At 42.5% G+C, this 21,429-nt stretch overlaps 1 protein-coding gene across 2 annotated transcripts in view; it reads left to right on the forward strand.

Annotated features, from left to right (window-relative positions):
- STX8 (syntaxin 8) overlaps positions 1-21,429 on the forward strand; it is a 231,097-nt gene that overhangs the window by 36,795 nt on the left and 172,873 nt on the right. For both annotated transcript variants that reach the window (XM_081109978.1, XM_081109979.1), the window contains one exon: positions 9,432-9,556. In XM_081109978.1, coding sequence (XP_080966104.1) covers positions 9,432-9,556 — 125 coding nt within the window. The remainder of the gene's footprint in view (positions 1-9,431; positions 9,557-21,429) is intronic.

Here is a 21,429-nt window from a genome sequence, read left to right on the forward strand (position 1 = left end):
TACTTGTATGCTTTCTCTGATCCTATTCTTTCTAGACCAATAATGTCCATACCAGTCTGCTTATAGGTTCCCAGCTGGTTGCATAAGACTCACCTGGGAGAGCTTACAGATTCCTGGGCCCTGCCTGCAGAGGGAAAGATGCCATAGTTAAAAGCATGGGTGCCCTTGCTATTTGAGATTTTAGATATGAATCTGGTTAATCTATATATATAAAAGCTTAAGCCAGCGGTCGCCAACTGATGGTCCGGGGACCACTGGTGGTCCGAGAGGTCCAAAAGGTTGGCAATAGCTGGCCTAAGTGACCATTATAACCGGACGTCCAGCCGGTAGCTATGATGCACACTGACCACCAGGGAACAGACACTCAACGCAGGGGCTGTCTCCTAGTGGTCAGTGCACTCCCACAGGCAACCTCCCGTGGCTGGCCAGCCTCTCATGGTCCCTCCCCCAGCTGGCTGGCTCCCATCCACCCCAATTGGGACTGGGCCAGGCTGAGGGACCCCACCCATCTTGATTATAGATGCATTATTCATTGATACCCTTAAACAGTGTTTTAATGCCAGATTTGGATTTTTGAGATCAGCTGGCAATTTCTACTATAAAATTTTCAACACTAGAGTTTAAACACTATAGAGTGTTTAATTCTGCTCACTGCCTGCCAATAATTTTGTTTCACTAGACTTTGCATCTTTATCCATAGAACAGTGATAATTTGCACAATTTATTGAATATTTTAGTGCATTTAATCTTTATTGTATAAAATGAGGTCGAATGGAAACACATACTAAAGGGACAAGACAGTAGCGTTGACACAAAGATGGAGTCATTGGGCTTGCCGAGTGCCTACATGCACATTGATCAAGTTGGGCGCTCATTGGATTTGTCATGTAAGTGTATTTGGTTGTGCAGAGCAAAGTGAAAGATTGCAAATAATGTCAAAAAAGGCACAGCTTTGCCCTGGCTGGTTTTTCTTAGTGGTTAGAGCATTGGCCTGCAGACCAAAGGGTTGTTGATTCAGATTCCTGGGCACGTACCTCAGTTGCAGGCTCGATCCCTGGCCCAGTTGGGTGCGAGGCAACCAATCGATGAGTGTGTCTCTCTCACATAGATGTGTCTCTCTTTCTCTCTCCCCTTCCTCTCTCCTCTCCTCTCTTAAAAAAAAATCAATTGAAAAAATATCCTCAGGTGAGGATAAAAAAAAAAAAAAGGGGGCAACAGCTCTGGCACTAGAAACTCCCTGGTAATATGTAAGCAAACTGTTGACTTTTGCTCATTCTGTTTTGAAACATGTTTTCAGGAGGGCCTTGTGTAATAAAGTAAGGAGCTGTTTATAATAAATTCTAATTATTGGGTTTCTTAACATTTATTTTGTAGTTGAACTTTAATTGCTAACCAGCAGATGGCTCTCAGTCACCATAAATTTTGCGGAGTAGCCAATTCACTTTTCACTTAGAATTCTCACTGTTTGTATATCACCCTTCCTTCCCCTCTTCAGGTACCATGACAGTCACACTTAGGTAAACTGATCTGGTTTTATTTGAGTGATTTTTGGATTGCCGCATTGCTTTCTGGAATAGCAAACCAGAATTTGTCAAATTTAGGTTGGAGGTCAAAGTAACAACTTGGTGGCATTTCTGTGTTTCCGTGGACTCTTTGGTTAAGTTTTTACTTTAATGTTATACCGTTTTGTTGGTAAATTTGGCCAGCCACGAATAGGGACAAGATGGGATTTGTTTAAAATTAGAAAAATATTTTATTGCAGTAGATTTAAAGATGCTATGGTGAGAATTTCCTTGGGTGATATGTAAGGTATTTTTCTTGCTTGAGTTCTTATTGTTCTGGACTAATACACAATAAAGATTATTTATTCTACTTAATCCCCCAAAAAATTATTTCGAGTACTTACTTGCAAAAGTCACAGTTCAGGCGTTTGTTGTCCCTGAAGTATCAGCTCTATGAGGTCAGGAGTTTGTCCTCCTGTTCACTTCCAAGCCTGGCACCTGGAAGGTCTTTAGTATTTGTGGATGGACAGGCGGATGGGATTCAGAAAAAGAATAGGACAGTGTACCGGACTGAAGACTTTACCATCTAGTAAGCATGGCTCCAAGTAGACATCCATCCACAGGAGCAGTTTTACTTCAGGGTTGTTACTAGGAACTGTGTTGAAGTTGGAGAAAATTTTGAAAGAAAATGAAACTTTCCCTTTCCCTACGTTGTGTCAGTTTCCCAGGTCACCCAGTGTGGCAGCCTGTGTCCCCTCTATCCAGTCTGTTCACCAACACTCGTGGGGTTTCCTCTGAGTCACTGTGTGAATCGTCATTTTCTTGCTGTTCCTTGTCATTTCCCTTGTCCAGACCCTCATCACCTTCCGCCCAGAGGACTCTCGCCCCTGGCCTGCCTCTGACTGCGCTCTCCTCAGTGGGATCCAGTCTGCATGTTGCTGCCAGATTTTCCTTAAAGAATCGATGTCAAGGAATCTATTTCTGCTTGAAATTTGAGCCCCTGTGCATCTCTGGAATCACAGGAAGAAACTACCAAGACAAAATTTTGAAAAAGCAATTCCCTGACACCCTAGAAATATCTCCCTAACCCTAACTTCCAGCCTCAGTGCAGTCTGTGAATACTCCTGGAGATTTTTTTCAGATAGAACAGGCATTTTCTATAGTCATTTTGACATCTTCTTGGAATGGTCAGCAAAGCTAAAGAAAGTTGCTGCTCGGAATTCACCGCCTTTCCCAGTCCTTAGTCAGTGGGATTAGCAGCCCTCTCTGCGAACTCTAACAGCTTCAGCTACGTTTGTCCGCAGAAAAACACCGATTATCCATGCCCCCTGCGTCACGTGTTACAATTTAAAAATGAACATCATTTGCTTTGGGGGATGGAAATGCAGTATTTTTATATCTTTAGAAGCGACTGTACAATTTTTTGGTAAAATCTTTATGACATACCTGACCTATTTATTAATGTGGCATTTATTTGATAAGTGCCATTTTTTAGATAACTTGCATCTTGAAAGAATGTGGATAGAAGTTATTAATTTATTTAAAAGAACATTGGGAGTCTATCCTAACCTCTGGAAGAGAGTTTTTAGCATCCCCTTTCTTTAACTTTTCGAAGGAGAAACACTCCCTTGTCCTTCCAAACGTGTTTTAGTGACAGAATTCCCTTTCTAGTAACATTCTCTCCATTTGCTCTAAAATCTGAAAGGCGGACAGCAGTTGGTTTCTTTTGCCTTTTTTTTTTTTTTAGTAAAAAACCAATTTCGCCCAGCCGGTGTGGCTCAGTGATGAACCAGGAGATCGTAGTTCGATTCCTGGTCAGGGCACATGCCCAGGTTGCGGGCTCAATCCCCAGTGAAGGGCGTGCAGGAGGCAGCCGACCAATGATTCTCTCTCATCATTGATGTCTCTCTCTCTCTCTCTCTCTCTCTCTCTCTCTCTCTCTCTCTCTCTCCTTTCCTCTCTGAAGTCAATAAAAAGATATTAAAAAAAAAGACAACCTCATGATAAAAACGTTAACTACCCCTCTCATCTTGTCTCTCTTGCTTAGTAAGCTCAGTGGTTTCCCGTCCTGTTTCATGAACACGCACTGAAGGCTTCCTGCCCAGCATGCGCAGCAGCTCTGCTTATTTGGCACTAGCGGTATAAACGAGACTGTCATGTGGCCGCTGTCCTTACAGAGCGCGTCATTCAGGAAGGGAGACAGATGAGCAAACAACTAACTACAATCCTGCTTGATAAATGCCACGTTGGAGGTTTCGAACAAAGTGCCAGGGGAGCACCAGGGAGTGATTGATTCGAGGGAAGGGGGTGGGGACGGGGAGCAGGCAAGACTAAACAGCAGAAGTGACATTTGAGTTGAGCCTTACGGGGTGAATAGAATTTTGCCAGATGGACAAAGGGGTGGGGGTGGGGACTCTCATGCAAAAACATGAGAGTGTGAAAGTTTGTGCCTTTGTCTCAGAAGTGGTGAGCAGTCTGTGGGGCTGGAGGAAGAGCAGGGCATGGAAGGGGTGTTGGCAGGGATCAGTGGGGCCACATTGTAAAGCTTAAACCTGATCTGTACCTTCTAGGGAGGTGATGGCAAACCTGTGACACGCGCGTCAGAGTTGACACGTGAATTCATGTTTTTGGTTGATTTTTCTTTGATAAATGGCATTTAAATATATAAAATAAATATCAAAAATATAAATCTTTGTTTTACTGTGGTTGCAAAGATCAAAAAATTTCTATATGTGACACGGCACCAGAGTTAAGTTAGGGTTTTTCAAAATGCTGACACGCCGAGCTCAAAAGGTTCGCCATCACTGTTCTAGGGAATTGTGAAAGTTTGAAAATAGGGAAATGTTGTGGCGAGACTCCACTTTAGAAGGAATTCTGGCCGCAGAGGCGGAGATGGTTTGAATGAGGATGACTGGGAACAGGGAGACCAGTCCGAAGGCTATGACCATCTTTTACATGCGAGCTGATGCGGGCAGTGCCAGTGGGGATGCAGTGAGGGCACATGCGTGAGGACCACCTCTGAGGAAGGCCTGGGACATTGAGAGGACGTGGGGCTGGGGGGGGAGGTTTGGGTGATTGGGAATACAGTGATGGTGCTAACCAGACAGAGCAGAGGAGGAACACAGCTGTGGGCTGAAAGTAATGAATTGGATTTTGGATATATTGGATTTGGAGTGAAATATCAGTTGGAGTTTCCTAAACAAAAAGCAATAAATGCAGATGTAGAGCCTGCTGGAAGTTAGGATTAGGAAAATATTTCTAGGGTGTTGGGGAATTGCTTTTTCAAAATTTTGTCTTGGGTTTAGAGCCAGAAGCTGTGCATTGAACGTTTAGCTCTGCCACTAAGGGTGCGACCTGGAGAAAGTCACTATGATGTTTCTTTACCTTGGTTTTCTTTTATTTTTAAACACTGGAGGCCCGGTGCACAGAAATTTGTGCACTCGGGGGAAAGGGGGGTCCCTCAGCCCGGCCTCTGCCCTCTCACAGTCTGGGACCCCTCGGGAGATAATGACCTGCTGGCTTAGGCCTGCTCCCGGGTGGCAGAGGGCAGGCCCAATCCCTAGGTGCAGCCCCTGGTCGGGCTCAGAGCAGGGCTGATTGGGGAGTTGGGGCGCCGCCCTGTCATGCACAGAGCAGGGCGGATTGGGAGGTTGGGATGCCACCCTCAAGTCACGCTAAGGGTAGGGCCGATTGGGGGGTTGGGGCACCGCCCCCTGTCACACTCAGGGCAGGGCCGATGGGGAGGTTATGGCTCTACCCCATCACACACAGAGCAGGGCCCGTGGGGGGGGGGGCGGGTTGGGGCGCCGCCCTCTATCACCCACAGAGCAGGTCCGATCAGGGGGTTGGGGCGCTGCCACTTTCACACTCAGGGCAGGGCCTATGGGGAGGTTATGGCTCTACCCCGTCACACACAGAGCAGGGCCCGTGGGGGTGGGGGGGCTGGGGCGCCGCACCCTGTCACACACAGAGCCGCAGGACGATCAGGGGGTTTGGGCGCTGCCCCCTGTCATGCTGATCCCGGTGCCGGGAGGCCTCGCGGCTCCGCTGATCCCAGTGCTGGGAGGCATATTACCCTTTTACTATATAGGATATTGGCCTGGTGCATGGGTGGGGCCAGCTGGTTTGCCCTGAAGGGTGTCCTGGATCAGGGTGGGGGTCCTGCTTGGGTGCCTGGCCAGCCTGGGTGAGGGGATGATGGCTGTTTGCAGCTGGTCACACACCCTTCAGGTGGGGGTCCCCAACTGGGGTGCCTGGCCAGCCTGGATGAGGGGCTGAGGGCTGTTTTTAGGCTGGTGGGTGACTGAAGCTCCCAACCGCTCCTTTTTTCCTTTCTTTTTTTTTTTTTTTTATTCTGGGCCAGCTTTAGCTCTGGCTCCAGCTCTGAGGCCTCTGCTGCTGAAAGCAGGTATCTGGTTTGTTTAGGTTCTATAATTGAGACACTGTAGCAACTCCAGCTCTGAGATCCTGGCAGGCTGAAAGCTGGTTTCTGGGGTTTTGTTTATCTTCTATATTTGTTACAGTGTTTCTTAAACTGCAAGCTCAGAGGCCAGCAGCGGCAGGCGGGGAACGTTGGTTTCCTCCGTCACTGAAGCAAGCAAGCCTCATGTTAGCTTCCAGCTGCCTGGCTGCCGGCCGCCATCCTGGCTGGCAGTTAATTTGCATATTGCCTGATTAGCCAATGGGAAGGGTAGCGGTCGTACGCTAATTACCATGTTTCTCTTTTATTAGATAGGATATTTTTATTGATTTCAGAGATGAAGGCAGAGGGGGAGAGAGAGAAACATCAATGATGAGGGATCTTTGATCGACTGCCTCCTGCACGCTCACACAGGGGATCGAGCTCATAACCCAGGCATGTGCCCTGACTGGGAATCGAACCATGATCTCCTGGTTCATGGGTTGATGTTCAACCATTGAGCCACGCCGGCTGGGCTACCTTAGTTTTCTTGTCAGTAATACCAACTCTGACTTACACACAGGCTTGTGTACAATTCAAATGAAATAATGTTTGTGAAATGCCTTTGAAATGACAAAACACAGCCCCAGCATATGATGCTATAATATCCTGACTACACCTGTTTATTTCATTCATTTGGTTATGTTTTTTGCTGAATTAGTTAATTCATTCAGCCTTTTTTTCAGTGTCTATTATACCAGGCACTGAGGATACAGTAACAAACAAGACAGTCCCTATCATTGTGGAGCTTGTAGTCTTGTGTAGGAGACCGAAAATCAACAAATATATAATAGCAGGTGGTTTAAATACTATAAAGAAAAATATAGCAGGATTGGGGGGGCTGAGTTATAGGGAAGGGTACTGTTTTAGAGTGGTCAGGGAAGCCTGTCTGAGATGACATTTCAGCAAGGTAGAATGAATAAGGGAGCAAGGCCACGTGACCATGGGGTGGGGCTCGGGGAGGACAGGGAGGCGTGCCTTAGCCATGGTAGGTTGGAGGGGACAGTGGGTGCAAAGTCCCTGAGATGTGAATGTGCTCAGTGTCTTCTAAGCAGCAAGGAAACTAGTGTGGCTTGTAGTTATAGTAAAGATGTCGTGTTTTTAAAGGTGGATGGGAAGAGCAGAGGAAGCAGATCTATTTTTACAGTGATCACTCTGACAGCTCTTTGGGGAGTACATTGTAGAGGGTAGGAGTGGGGGCAGGAGGCAGGAGCAGGAGGGCGGAAGCAGCAGAGTAAAGGAGAAATCGTCAGGTTTTAGCTACGTTTTGAAGGATTTCCAATGGGTTAGATGTGTGGGGTAGGAGAGAGAGAGTCAGAGAGCATTCCAAGGTATTTGGCCTGAGCCCATGGGTCTGTGGTGAAATAGAAAGACTGGGGGAGAGGAGAATGGGTTTTGTGGGGAATTGTTTTCTTTCTGTTCTTATTTATGCAGTTTACTACTTAATGAGAAAAATTTTAATGAAAGCAGTAAGGACCCTACAGATCATCTTATTCGGTGATGTCCAATGATGGAAAATCATTTCCTGTAAGAGTAAAGGGGACGCCTGGCTCCCCTCTCACCTCCCCAACCGCTATTAATGGCTGTTAATGAGGGTGTCTTATTCCTCGAGCATTTGACCAGAACTTTTGAAAACCATTGACCTACTTAGTTCACTTGTTTTATGGGCTGAGGAGGTTGCTGGAAGTGCCCAGGGAGACAGAGCTGCAGTTTTCTTAACTTCAGTCAGTAACTGCTGCATGGGTGGTTAGTTTTTCTTTTCAGTTTGATTGTAAACTCCCTGAAAACAAGAATTATGTCTTAAATTCTTCCATATTTTCTTTTTACCTAGGAGAATACTGAGTAATAGTAGGCATCAGTCCAAACATTAAGTTGAGCATAAAACCCAAAGAAAAGAAAATCAGGTCTCTGCGTAGTGACGCCTGCGAGCTGACCTGCGTCGTTAGTAGAGGGTGGCCATTGCTGGATTTCCCACCGGTCTGGGGCATCAGCAAGAGACAGACACCAGAAGAAAAGCGAGAGAGGTCGTTCAGCCTTGGAAAACGTAACAGAAGCTTTAGAATCAGATAACCAGGAAAGAAGGCATTAGGGAATCATTTTTACCGCCGTTTACTATTGCTTTTCTTTTATAGTGAGAGTAAGACCAAGATAACTTTGTTATTGCCGAGAACTTTTTTAAAGCTTTGTGCTTTATTTTTTTTACTTTTTTATTTTATTTTTAGAGAGAGGAAGGGAGAAAGAGAAACATTATTGCGAGATAAACAGCAATTGGTTGTCTCCCTTACTCTCCCCGACTGGGGATTGAACCCACCACCTTTCGGTGTAGGGGGACTACACTGCAACCAGCCGGGCTCTCTGAGGCAGGTGTTACTGTATTGCTGGTAGTGGGTGGAGCTCACAGCTATTCGCTCCGTGTTGGGAAGCTGTGTGCAGTCCCATCACGGGTGATTTTCAGTTCCTGCCTTCTGCCAAGTATACATTTATATAAAAGGTTAAACAATAGGGTGGCAGTTATTCGTAGACAATAAAAGAGATGGGCAAAGAAAGGGCTAGAGTCACCGATAATGTCAGTGGATACCTGTGAATCTCCTGGAGCTGTGCCCGCACGTACGTTGTCACTACTCCTACTGCTATATCGCCATTGTCACCATCGTCACTCTTTATGAATCCTGTGAACTCTAAAGTGAGTGACTGTTCACATCTGGATTGAAGTGGTCAGAGATGGTTTCATGAACAGGATGGCCCTTGGGGCTTGGGCAGGGTGGACAGGTGGGAACACAAGAGGGGGTACTCGAGATGAGAAGATCCCCTTAAACACGGGACTGAGGCTGGGAGCGAGCGTGCCCCGTTCTCAGACAGCAAGGAGACCAACGTGTCTGGCGCAGAAGGGGCATGTGGTTCACTAGAGGGAGAGAAATTAAGATCGATAATTCAGAATTTATTATGTTATGAATGCTACATTACATTCATAAAATTGGATTTGAACCCTGTATGTGAGCTACGAAATACCCATTAATAGAAAATTATATGGTCATTTTTTAATGCTATAATCTGTGGTTGCAAATTTGGGTCTTCTTGAGATAAAATATGTGCCTTTGATGTTACAGAGCCTGTGAGACAAACTTTATCCTTAAAAAGGCTATTTCCACTGACCTCGTGATTTTGAAATTTAAGGCCCTCATTTGTGATTATTGACTCAAATGTATCTTGGAGGATTAGTAAGAGTATTACGTGCTGCCATAGCCTCCTTAACAGACTGTAATTCTTTAGAGGAGCAGGCTTGCGCTTTATTCATCCTCAGGTCTCTTCCAGCACCGAACACAGTCGCTGGCATCAGTGTAGGCTGCAATAAATTGTGGTTGAATTGAATTTTCAAAGCATTCGAGGCTGGCCACCTCCGCACTTGTGGGAGTAATTTGCAGCAGAGCTATATTTTTGGAGTTATGTAACACATTTAATCTTGTTCTTAGGTCCAGCCTGATGACGGGAGGGGCTAAGCGAGGCGTACCCAACCCTTGGCTCTTTGAGGAGCCGGAGGAGACCAGAGGCTTGGGTTTTGATGAAATCCGGCAACAGCAGCAGAAAATCATCCAAGGTACTGACTACCCAAGGACTGTGGGCTCAGGAACCTTGTCAGGTTTTTCCTGTAGCCCTGACTCTTCCTATGCCCGCTGAAGATCAGAGGGAGAACTGTTGGTCTTCTAAAGCCCCTGGCAGTTTTGTGCCTCCGGAAACCTGGGGAACAGACAGATGATGTCATCCATGAAGGTGACTCAGGAGGTAGTGACTCCCCCTGGGAGAGCGGCCGGCAGTTCTGAGGCTGGTTAGCCCCATGAATCCGAGGCAATTGGGAATTTATTCTCCAAACACAGACTCCATCGTTTCCTTATTAAAATAAGTCAGTTTGGCCTTTACCTTGAAGTTCATCTTGCCCAGAGACTTACAAACCTGCTAATTATTTCTTTTACTGTCTTCTATCTTTTAAATTTCAGAAGTAATGCACAATTGTTATACAAAGTTCAAACAATACAGAGATATATAAATAAAAAGCTTTCCATATTGCTTCTCCAATATATAAACAAGCTAATATATATTTCCTCAGACTTTTTGTCAATACACATGCATATATTCAGTATAAGGATACATATTTTGCATAAATGGATTTATGATAGATATAATTCTACAGCTTTTTAATATGTATCATGGATATTATTTCATGTCAGTGTTGAGATGTTATTCGTTCTAATTCTACTTTTTAAAAACAGCTTTTTGGGGTGCAGTTGACATTATTATAAATAGCACACAGTGTATGTGATTCCCTAAGCCAGTGGTTCTCAACCTTCTGGCCCTTTAAATACAGTTCCTCATGTTGTGACCCAACCATAAAATTATTTTCGTTGCTACTTCATAACTGTAATGTTGCTACTGTGATGAATCGTAATGTAAATATCTGATATGCAGGATGGTCTTAGGCGACCCCTGTGAAAGGGTCTTTCAACTGCCAAAGGGGTTGCGACCCATAGGTTGAGAACTGTTGCCCTAAGCTTTGACATATGTATACACCTGCGCAACCATCACTATAATCAAAATAATGAACATAATCATTATTCCCAAAAGTTTCCTTCATGTCTATTTGTAATTCTTACTATTGCTCCTCCTCCAATCCCTAGACAGCTGTTGATCTGCTTTCTGTCACTATAAATTAGTTTCTATTTTCTATAATTTTGCATAAATGGAATCATACAGTATGTACTCCTTTTAGGAGGAAGGAGTCTGGCTTCTTTATTGAAGCATAATTATTTTAAGATTCATCCACATTGTTGTATGGGTCAGTATTTCATTCTTTTGTATTGCAGAATAGTATTACATGGCTTGAATTAACCACAATCTTTGTGTCCATTCACATGTTGATGAATATTTTGGTATTACAAATAAAATTGCTATTGAACGTTCATATGCAAGTCTTTGTATAGACATAAATTTTCATTTTCTTAGGTAAATCCCTGCCAGAGGAATGACTGGTCAATGTAGGTGTATGTTTAACTGTTAAAGAAATTATCACACTAGTTTTGAAAGTGTCTGTACTATATTACATCATCATCAAAAGATGTATGTCTCCTATTTGTGTTATTTTTTTAAAATATATTTTTATTGGTTTCAGAGAGGAAGAGAGAGGGAGAGAGAGATAGAAACATCAATGATGAGAGAGTATCATTGATTGGCTGCCTCCTGTATGCCTCATACTGGGGATCGAGCCCACAACCAGAGTATGTGCCCCGACCGGGAATCGAACCATGATCTCCTGGTTTATATGTTGACGCTCAACCACTGAGCCACGCCAGCTGGGTGTTCTATTTGTTTTAGATCCTCAGCAAACGTGGTACAGTCAGTCTTTTTCATTTTAGACATTTTAATAATCTGTGTTGCATTTCATTGTGGTTCTAATATGTATCGCCCTAATGACTACAGTAAAACCTTGATATAACAGACTAATTTGGGCGAGGGGGTGTCCGTTAAAACTAAAAGTCCGTTATATAATAAAGCAGGTTTTCTGAATGCATATGTTAAAAAATTGACAGATTAATTATTTTACCTGTTTTTACTTACGTAGACAGGTTTGTGTAATTAAAATGTATGAAAAGTTTAATTTCGCAGAAAAGTTTTCTATGTGTATTACTGTAATTTTAAATTTTTACCGAATAAGTCTAGTTAATGCGTGCATTCACCAGTCACCAGGAGTAAACAAACGCACACGGCTAGGGCGTGACTCAGTGCATATGGGAACATCAGCCGGCAGCGTTAAAACCGCTGCAGAAGGTCATGCCATGTGACAACAGAATCTAGCTTCAGGTGGTGTGATCACGTGCTAATCATTGGCCAAATATTGTTTACCATGGTAACTCTTAGATTTAAATATGTAGACTATAATTGAAGATATATAATAATTATTTATGTTGGTGAAATTACTACAGTGCTTTTCCCAACATACAGCCTGTTCACTAAAATTTGTTAAAAGTAACAGGGTAAGTTAGATGCAAACTAACAAAATACCCAATGACACCTAGGCATATCATTTTCAAACTACAGAAAATCAAAGATAAAGAAAAAATTTAGTGCTGATGAAAAAAATACACCCAATAGATCAATGGAACAGAATAGACGGCCCAGAAATAAATCCATGTAAATATAGTCAACTGATCTTTGACAGAGGACCAAAGGTAATACAATGGAGTCTTCTCAACAAATTGTGATGGATTTGATTGTCGAGTGTTGAACCAGCCTCACATACCTAGGATAAATCCAACTTGCTCTGGTTACAACATTTGAGGAATGTTGTAATTTTTTCCTTAAATGTGTGGTAGGCTTCAACAGTGAACCCACTTGGTGCTTTCTATGTGGGGTGGTTGTTAATTGTTAATTCAGTTTCTTTAGATAAAAGCCTATTCAGATTGTCTGTTTCTTCTTGTGTGAGTTTTGGCAGTTTGTATCTTTCAAGAAATTGGTCCATTTCATCTGGGTTATCACATTTGGTGGCATAAAGTTGTTCATAATATTTTTTATTATTCTTTTAATGTTCATGAGATCTGTAGTAATGTTTCCTTTTTCAGTTCTGTTATTAATTTGTGTCCTCTCCTTTTTTCTTAGTTAATCTGGTTAGAGGCTTATTGATTTTTTTTTTTTTTATCTTTTCAAAGAACTAGCATTAGTTTTTGAATTCCCGTTTTCAGTTTCATTGATTTCTGTTCTAATTCTTATTTCTTTTCTTTTGCTTACTTTGGATTTTAGTTTGTTCTTTTTCTCGTTTCTAAAGGTGAAGTTTATGTTACTGAACACAGATCTTTCTTCTTTTCTAAAGGGTGTCCCAAAATTCACGCAAGAAGTAATTTTGATAGAAAACACAGGTTTTTTAATTAAAAATTGTAAATTTTTTATTGATTCATAAAGTATACAGTACAGGGTTTTGTATGAAATAGGATATCGGGTAAATGGCCTCCATGGCTTTGCTGGCTTTATTATTGCCTGAGCAGCCGCATTTTTTGAAGAAGAATGGTCCGATGATGCCTCCAGCCCCAAATCCGCACCAAACAGTGAAACGTTGTGGATGCATTTGTTTCTCAACAATCACTCGTGGATTTTCTGAACCCCAAATGCAACAATTTTGTCGATTAACCAAGCCATCAAGATGAAAATGAGCCTCATCGAAATTCAGCCACATTTATGCAAAACGGTCATGGAAAATTTCAACAAAAGAGTGCGTATGTGCCAGCAAAGCTGTAGAGGCCATTTACCCAATATGCTACTCCATACATAACCCTATACTGTATGCTTTATGAATCAATAAAAAATTTACAATTTTTAATAATAAACCTGTGTTTTCTATCAAAATTACTTCTTGCATGAATTTTGGGACACCCTTTACTACCTCAGTGCTATAAATTTTCCTCTATACACTGCTTTTGCTGCATCCCATAAATTTTGATGTTGTTTTCATTTATATTAGTTCAAAATATTTAAAAATTTCTCTTGAGATTTTTTTCTTTGACACAGGTGTTATTTAAAAGTGTATTGTTTAGCCCAGCTGGTGTGTCTCAGTGGTTGAGCATCCACCCACACATCAAGAGGGCACTGGTTTGATTCCCAGACAGGGCACATGCCCAGGTTGTGGGCTCAATCTTCAGTAGGGGGTGTGCAGGAGACAGCCAGTCAATGTTTCTCATTGATGTTTCTGATCTCTCTCCCTATCCCTTCTTCTCTCTCTTTCTAAAAATAATAATAATAATAATAATAAAATCAAGCCCTAATCAGTTTGGCTCAGTGGATAGAGTGTCGGCCTGCGGACTGAAGGGTCCCAGGTTCGATTCCAGCCAAGGGTATGTAGCTGGGTTGCGGGCACATCCCCAGTGGGAGGTGTGCAGGAGGCGGCTGATCGATGTTTCTCTCTCATCGATGTTTCTAACTCTCTATCCCTCTCCCTTCCTCTCTGTAAAAAATCAATGAAATATATATTTTTTAAAAATCAATAAAAACATTTATAAAAAAATCTGTAAAAGTGTGTTGTTTAATCTCTGTATATTTTAGTATTTTTGATTTTTCTTTCTGTTATTAATTTCTAGCTTAATTTCATTTTAGTCTGAGAGCAAACATTGTATGATTTCTATTTTAAGTTTGTTAAGGTGCATTTTATGGCCCAGAATGTGGTCTGTCTTGGTGAATGTACCATATAAGCTTGAGAAGAATGTTATTCTGCTGTTTAATGAAGTAGTCTGTAGATGTCCATTATATCCAGTTGATTGATGGTGTTGAATTTATGTTTTTACTGATTTCCTGCCTGCTGGATCTTTCCATTTCTAACAGAGGGGTGTTGAGGTCTCCCACTATGATAGTGGATTCATCTATTTCTCCTTGCAGTTCTATCACTCGTTGCCTCATGCAGTAGTTAGATGCTCTGTTATTAGGCACTTACACATTAAGGATTATTTCTTTTTGGAGAATTAACCTCCTTATAATTACATAATGCCCCTCTTTATTCCCGATAACTTTATTTGCTTTGAGGTCAGCTCTGAAATAAAATAACTACTCCCGCTTTCTTTTGATTAGTGTTAGAAAGGTATATCTTTCTCCATTTATTTACTTTTAATCTGTATGTACTTTTAGGTTTAAAGTGGGGTTATTGTAGATAGGATATAGTTGGCTCCTCTGTTTTGATCCACTCTGGTGGTCTCTGTTTTTCAGTTGGTATAGTTTCACTTCATTTCAATCTGGATGTCTTTTTTTCCTCCCTTGCTTTATAGAAATGATAAGAGCAGACATCCTTGTCTTATTTCTAATATTAGAGGAGAAGTATTCATTTGGAAGCCAGGTACTGTGAATTTTTCTATCTATATATATAAAAGCCCAGCAACTGGAATAGTGGAACGACCAGTATGACAGGTGGCTGTGACGTGCACTACAGCAGACAACCAGCCTGATCTGGGACCCAATCAGTCCCCCTCCCCCACCAAACCCAGTCCTCAATCGGCTCCCCCATCCTGATTGGGGGCAGGGCTGGCCAGCAAACCGCCTGCGGCCCCTCCCCCCCACTGGCTTGGCCTGATCGGGCCCCCATCAGGGCGGGCCAGCCGGACCCCACCCATGCACAAATTCGTGTACCTGGCCCCTAGTGTGTGTGTGTGTGTGTGTGTATATATAGTTAATCCTCACCTGAGAATATTTTTTTTTTTATTGATTTTTAGAGAAAGTAGAAGGAATGGAAGGAGGAAGGAGGGATAAAGGCAGGGAGGAAGGGAGGGAAGGAGAAGTAGAGAGAGATTGGTTGCCTCCTGCACGCTGCCTGACCAGGGCTTGGGATTGAACCTGCAACCCAGGTACATGCCCTGTGCCCCTTTGGTGTGCAGGCTGACTTTTCTAACCACTGAGAAGCACCAGCCAGGGCTGGTACTGGGTAGCTTTGTATTTCTAGAAATACTTTTGAGATTATTCTCTGGGATGCTGTTATTTGGGTCTTGCTTTGTAATGTGGACCAGATCAGTGTGTGCTTTAGAGCAAGGGTCCGCAGACCATAATCTGTGGCCACATTCGGCCTGCTACCTGTTTTTGTAAACTAAAAATGTGTTTCACATTTCTGTGTTCAGAAAATAGTCAAAAGGGGAATATTTTGTGACTGAAAATGATATGAAATTCAGAGTTTTGTGTCCATAAATAAAGTCTCCTGGGAACACAGCCATGCTTATTCATTTTATCTATGGATGCGTTCCTGCTACAATTGCATAGTTTAGTAGTTGGTCTCGAGACAGTATGAACCACAAAGCCTAAGATATTTAATATCTGGCCCTTGATAGAAGATGTTTGCTGACGCCAGGCTAGCGGTCATTTACCCCACTACTGAGCCAAAAGCCTCTGAGCACAGACACACCTCAGGGACGTTGCAGGTTCTGTTCCAGACCGCTGCAGCGGAGTGAGCGTCCCAACAAAGGGAGTCGTAATCTTCTTGCTGGTGGAGGGACTTGCCTTCACTTTGTAAAAAACACAACATCTGTGAAGTGCAATAAAGTGAGTACCATAAAACGAGGTCCGCCTGCACTCTGCCGAGTGAGTTATGAGGTGACCTGGTCAGTGGGAATGGAACTGTGTCCAACCCTGTTTGCGCCCAGAGGCCCCTTTTGGGGGGTGCTTGCCCCAGCCTTGGTTAGTTTCTTCAGCTAAGTGCCCTGACCAGCACTCAGCTGAAGCCTCAAGATGGTCCCCGTGCGGACCCCCAGGCTTCTCTCTTGCCACCTCTCTCCTCTCTGGTCCTGTGCCCCGAATACTCTCACCACCCTGACCTGTTCTGATTCTTTTCAACTCAGGGCGATGGCCAGGCTCCACCTGAGTCCATCTGTCCCACCCCCACAGCCTGGCAGCTCTCCCAGGGCAGTAATCTCGTTTGTTTCCCCTCTCTCAGGGATCACGTCCTTCAATTCCTAATGTCTGTGTCTTGAAATGATTTTTTTGGGGGGGGGTATATTTTGCCTGTGGTTTTTTTGTGTGTGTGATTTCCCCCAAGTTTCAGGCCAGAAGTAAATCTCGTCCCTGTCGGTTCATCTTGGCGAGAAGCAGAAGTCTAATTCTGTTGTGAGGATCCCCAGCGAACGAGACACGGTGTCTCCCTCGTATCTGCAGTTCCGCAGACCTCACCCATTGTCATGTTTGAAGCAAAGTGGAGAAATCTAGAGCAATGCAGCTGTACCCGAAGCACAGCCATTCATTAGCAGTGCCTCACTCTTCAGGATTCATGGCTCCTGAAGAGCTGGTCTTGTTAGATCACGCTAAGGAATTTTCTGGCATTGTGGCTTTGTGCCAGGAAAAGCTCTTTCCAGTTAGGTACAGTATCCCTGTCACCGAGAAGGTGCTACAGTCAGTGTGAGCGGATGCCACCTGCAAGTTTTTGTCAGTGAGTCCCTGTGACAGAGCATCCTTACTGCGATGCGGAGCCTTGGCGGTTTGTTGGCGGGTGGAGAGAGGAAGGAATGGACGAGAGTAGCAGCTCATACTGTAGGTCAGTTTGTTTTTCTGCGTTTACCTTTGTGTTTTGAAATGCTGGATCCCTCTCTGCTTTCCTAGCAGTTGATTTTCAAGGATAAACACAAAAATGGAAGTAAAAATTTACATGAAGCCCTGTTAGCCTTTTCTCTGCCTCAAGACTCTTGGCAATGTGCTGAGGTTGCTATGGCTTTGTTTCATCACCAGGGCTTGCACCAGATAAAAATAAAGCACCACGAAGGGTCATTTCTAGCTTCCTTTGGCCCATACACTCTGTTAGCCTTTCTGTACTTTAGTTGACCCTTAGAAACACGCTGAAAATCATCCTAAAATAACAGTTTGTTGGCAGACCTTGGACTCGGCAACGAATGCCTTCTTCGACTAAGCTAGAAGCTAGGCCTTGTTACAGCCAGTCAGCCGGTCTCGGCTTCTGTGTTAGTCACGCTGTAATTTGAGGCACAAATGGACATTAAGCATGAGATGGAGGAGGTGATGACAGTACCTAGATCTCCTCAAAAATTCCCGAGATAGAACAAGGGAAGGTAACTTTGTGATTAATACAGACCCCTGTCTCTGAGTCGACGGCAGACCTTGGAGAAGGTATGAGGTATTGTTCTATCTTCACTCAGGAGGTCTTTGTTGATGGGGTTTCTTAACTGTTATTTTATAGGTGTCCTTTCTGGATTCTAGCAGAAAGCTGCACGTTTTTCTAGATTTCTGTGTTCTTAGGCCTGGTGGGAAGGTGGCTAGTCAGATTCCAGCAAGTCAGATTCTTGCAATTCGTACTTCACAGACAACTTTCTTCCTTGTAACTATCACCTAGACCAGGAATCTTTCACTAAAATCTCACAATAAAATCATCTATTCTTAGATCTTGCTCTAAGAGTCTTTCCAATGCTGGGAAAATGATTAGCTTTATCCAGCTTGACCTAATCTTTTCCTCATTTGTTCCTTCCTTCTCCTTACTCAGGGAGAGCTCCCTCTATATGTAAACATGAGAATTTCCATTGGTCCTCTCTGGGCACTGGGCAGTAAACCTCAATGACTTTTCTACTACCTGAACTTAGAAGGCTGTCTTGTATTGACCAGAAGCCCTTTCGTATGTCTAGTAGAGACTAAATTTCTTTCTTCTACAGACCTAGAGGTCTCTTTGGTTATTCTTGATTTCACATAATTTATTAACTACTTGCGCTGTGCCACCAGTTGGGCTCTGAACTGGGACAAAGACATAGGGAAAGAAGACACAGCCCAGCCCTAGGGGCCTTTGTCATGTGCTTAGTCAGGGGCCTGAGGCTGCAGCTCTTAGCACTGTCCCTTTGTTTTATTTACTTGTTAAAAAGTTGATAATTTTTTGCTGTGGAAAATTTCAAACATATAAAAGTAGAAAGAGTAAGATAATGATTCCAGTCTACCCGTCAATTGTTTCGGCAATTATCAATTCATAGTCCATTGTGTTTCATCCATATGTCTACCCAACTACCTATTCCGTGGATTATTTTTGAAGCAAATCTCAGGTATTTATTATGTCATTTCATGGGTGAATATTCCAGAATATGTCTCTAAAGTATGTTTTAAACAGAGAAGAACTGTTTTTTAAAAATATAATTACAACGCCATTATCACCCTTAGCAAGTTCATAATAATTCCATAGTATAATCAAACATCGAGTGTTCAGATTTCCTTGATTGTCCCATGATGTTGGGTTTTGTTATTTTTAGGTTGTTCGATTCATGATCTGAATATAGTCTGTATATTGCAACTAATTGATGTCCCTTTGGTTCCTTTAATAGATAGGTTCCTTTGCCAGCTCTCTCTCTCTTTTTTTTTTCTTTGCATTTTCTTGGTCGAAGAAACAGGGTCATTTGCCGTGTAGTTTCCCATCATCTAGATCTTGCTATTTGTATGCCCATATATTAAAGTATTCCTCTGTCCCGCATATCTTCTGTAAATTGGTAGTTAGATTTAGTGGCTTGATCAGAATCAAGTTTGTTATTTTTGGTAAGAGTACAGTATGATGACTCTTTATTTTTAATCTGCAGCCACCAGATAGTCCTCCCACAATTACATGATATTTAGTTAGAAGATGGCTTTTCTGAATATCTAAAGATAGAAAATCTCCAAACACCTAATTATTCCAAAGGGATTTAAAAAAAATGATTGTATTCATTTTCTAGTCTGTCATTATAAATTAGTACAAATTTGGTGAGTTAAAATTCAAACTTATTATTTTACAGTCCCGTAGGTCAGAAGTTCACTGTGGGTCTCTGGGCTGGGGCAGAGGTGTTGGCTTCCTTGATGGAGGCTCCCGAGGAGAGTGCATCTCCTTGCCTTTTCCAGCTGCTAGAGGCCGCCAGCCCGTCTCGTCGTTCCCTGCTTCAGGCTTCAAAGCCAGTAGTTGCATCTCTCAGATCCCTCTTCATGTCTCCCTGTGGCTGCAGCTAGAAGAGGTTTCTGTCTTAAGGACTCGTGATTACACTGGGTCCACCTGGACAATCCGAATAATCTCCCATTTCCAGTGCCTTAATCTTCATCACAACTGCAAAGTTCCTTTTGCCGAGTAAGCTCATATATTCCCAGGTTCCAGGGATTAGGAAATGGAAATCTTTAGGGGGCACATTATTCTACGTATCACAATGGTTACCCATTTTTAAAAAATTAATATCATTATAAAATCGAAGCATGATTAATAGACTGTTGTATGTTGCAAATGATCGATTGTGATGGAATGACTTGGGTTATGTGATAGGGTAGGGCAGATGACAGTAATGAGCTACTCAGTATGACGTCATAGTTTTGCATGGTGCTGCATGACTGTCTGTTTATATTTGTGTAAGCAGAAGTATTTTACTTGGTTCATTGTCTCTAAGATGACCGTAGCACCTCCCCTTGGAATTGCTGCTTTAGGATCTGGAGAAGCTTAGGTCATCAATATCATCATCACATATGCAGTGTCTCAGATCCCTGGACTGTCTGTGTCTTTGGATTCTGGAATGAAAATGTTATTCTCTTAACCATAGTGGGGAGGTGCTCGGTTCTAACAGAAATGATTTCAGTGGAGCAGAATGTTCAGCCCTCTTTCTGTTTTGTATTAGGAAGAGAGCCTTTAGGTAGTTAAACCATATCACGAGTCAAGGTTGAGAGAAAAGAGTGCAGAGTAGTTATTTTTCATTCATAATCTGTGTCTCTACTAGATAAAGCAACTTCATAACTTTAATGATTCTTTTTCTAATTGAAAACTGTAGAGGAATCGTCTTTCCTCTTTTTAAATTGTTTTACCTTTTAATTCATGTTGACTCTTGACCCTCAGTCCTGTATGTAGATTCTTTCTGGGATGCATTTGGAATTTCGCTATAATATTGGTCATCCTATAGCAGCACTAGGTTGATGATAGATTTATCTTGGAGGCCATCCAAGAGGTTGTTACTAAAGACCAAAAGGACCTCATTATAAAGAGATTTTGCTATAAAATGGTCCCTTAGAATGATCCCTGGAGAAAGCAGGTCATTTGTATAGTTTGAAAAATACGTAGTGTCAAAAAATGTCACTGAGGGGTCCTTACCTCACACCATTAGTTTAAATAAATTCCAGATGAATTAATGAGTTAAGCGCAATGGCTTAATTCCATAAAAAGACTAGGAAAAAATACAAGTCAATGTTAACGTGATCTTGCATAAGAAGACGGTTGTGATGTCAGCTTTTGAAGATATGCCTTTATGTGAACTAGTCATGAAAAGAACCCCGTCAACAAATGAAGCCACAATTGGCATGTTACCTCATCTGGCAGATTGCCTGGGTAGAAAGAGTCCTTAGATTCAGCCTCAGAATGTTCTTCCAAATGCACCTGAAAGCAAAGAGAATGGTTCTTACAAAGAGATTACTGAGACTGCAAAGAACAAACCAATATAAAATTTTAAAGAAAGTACTTCGAGTTCTTTTTTTCTTTAAATTTTCACAATCTAGAAAAGCAGTACATTTAAAAAACCAAAAATGCTATTTTTACTATTTATTGTTTGTGTCCTGCATTTTTACACTTAATAACATATCAGGGATTTCTTTCAACATCAAAATATCCATGGACCATATCACTTTTAATGGCTCTGTAGTATTTTATTACATGGCTCTATATACATTTTTAAACAAATCATTGTGTTTGGGCATTTGGATAGTTTCCAGTTTTGCACTATTATAAATGTATCAGTGTGGGTCCAATTAGGAGAAAGAGGGTTGAAAGTTTAATATACAGAATTATTAACTATAACAGGACGTTAGAGTAACGATTTCAGAGAAGTCCCTGTGGTTTGCAGCCAGACAATCTGCTAGAATCTGCCCTCTAGGATGCTAGGGATATTATTCCTGGGGAAGTGTCTAAGTGGAGGCACTCTGTTATGGAACTGCCCACGGAGGGGGTGCCCTGCTGACCTTGGGGTGCTGCTGGCCTCTGTGCGCTGG

The sequence above is a fragment of the Myotis nattereri genome (genome assembly GCF_964212035.1).
Source record: "Myotis nattereri genome assembly, chromosome: 16".
NCBI classification, from domain to species: Eukaryota; Metazoa; Chordata; class Mammalia; order Chiroptera; family Vespertilionidae; genus Myotis; species Myotis nattereri.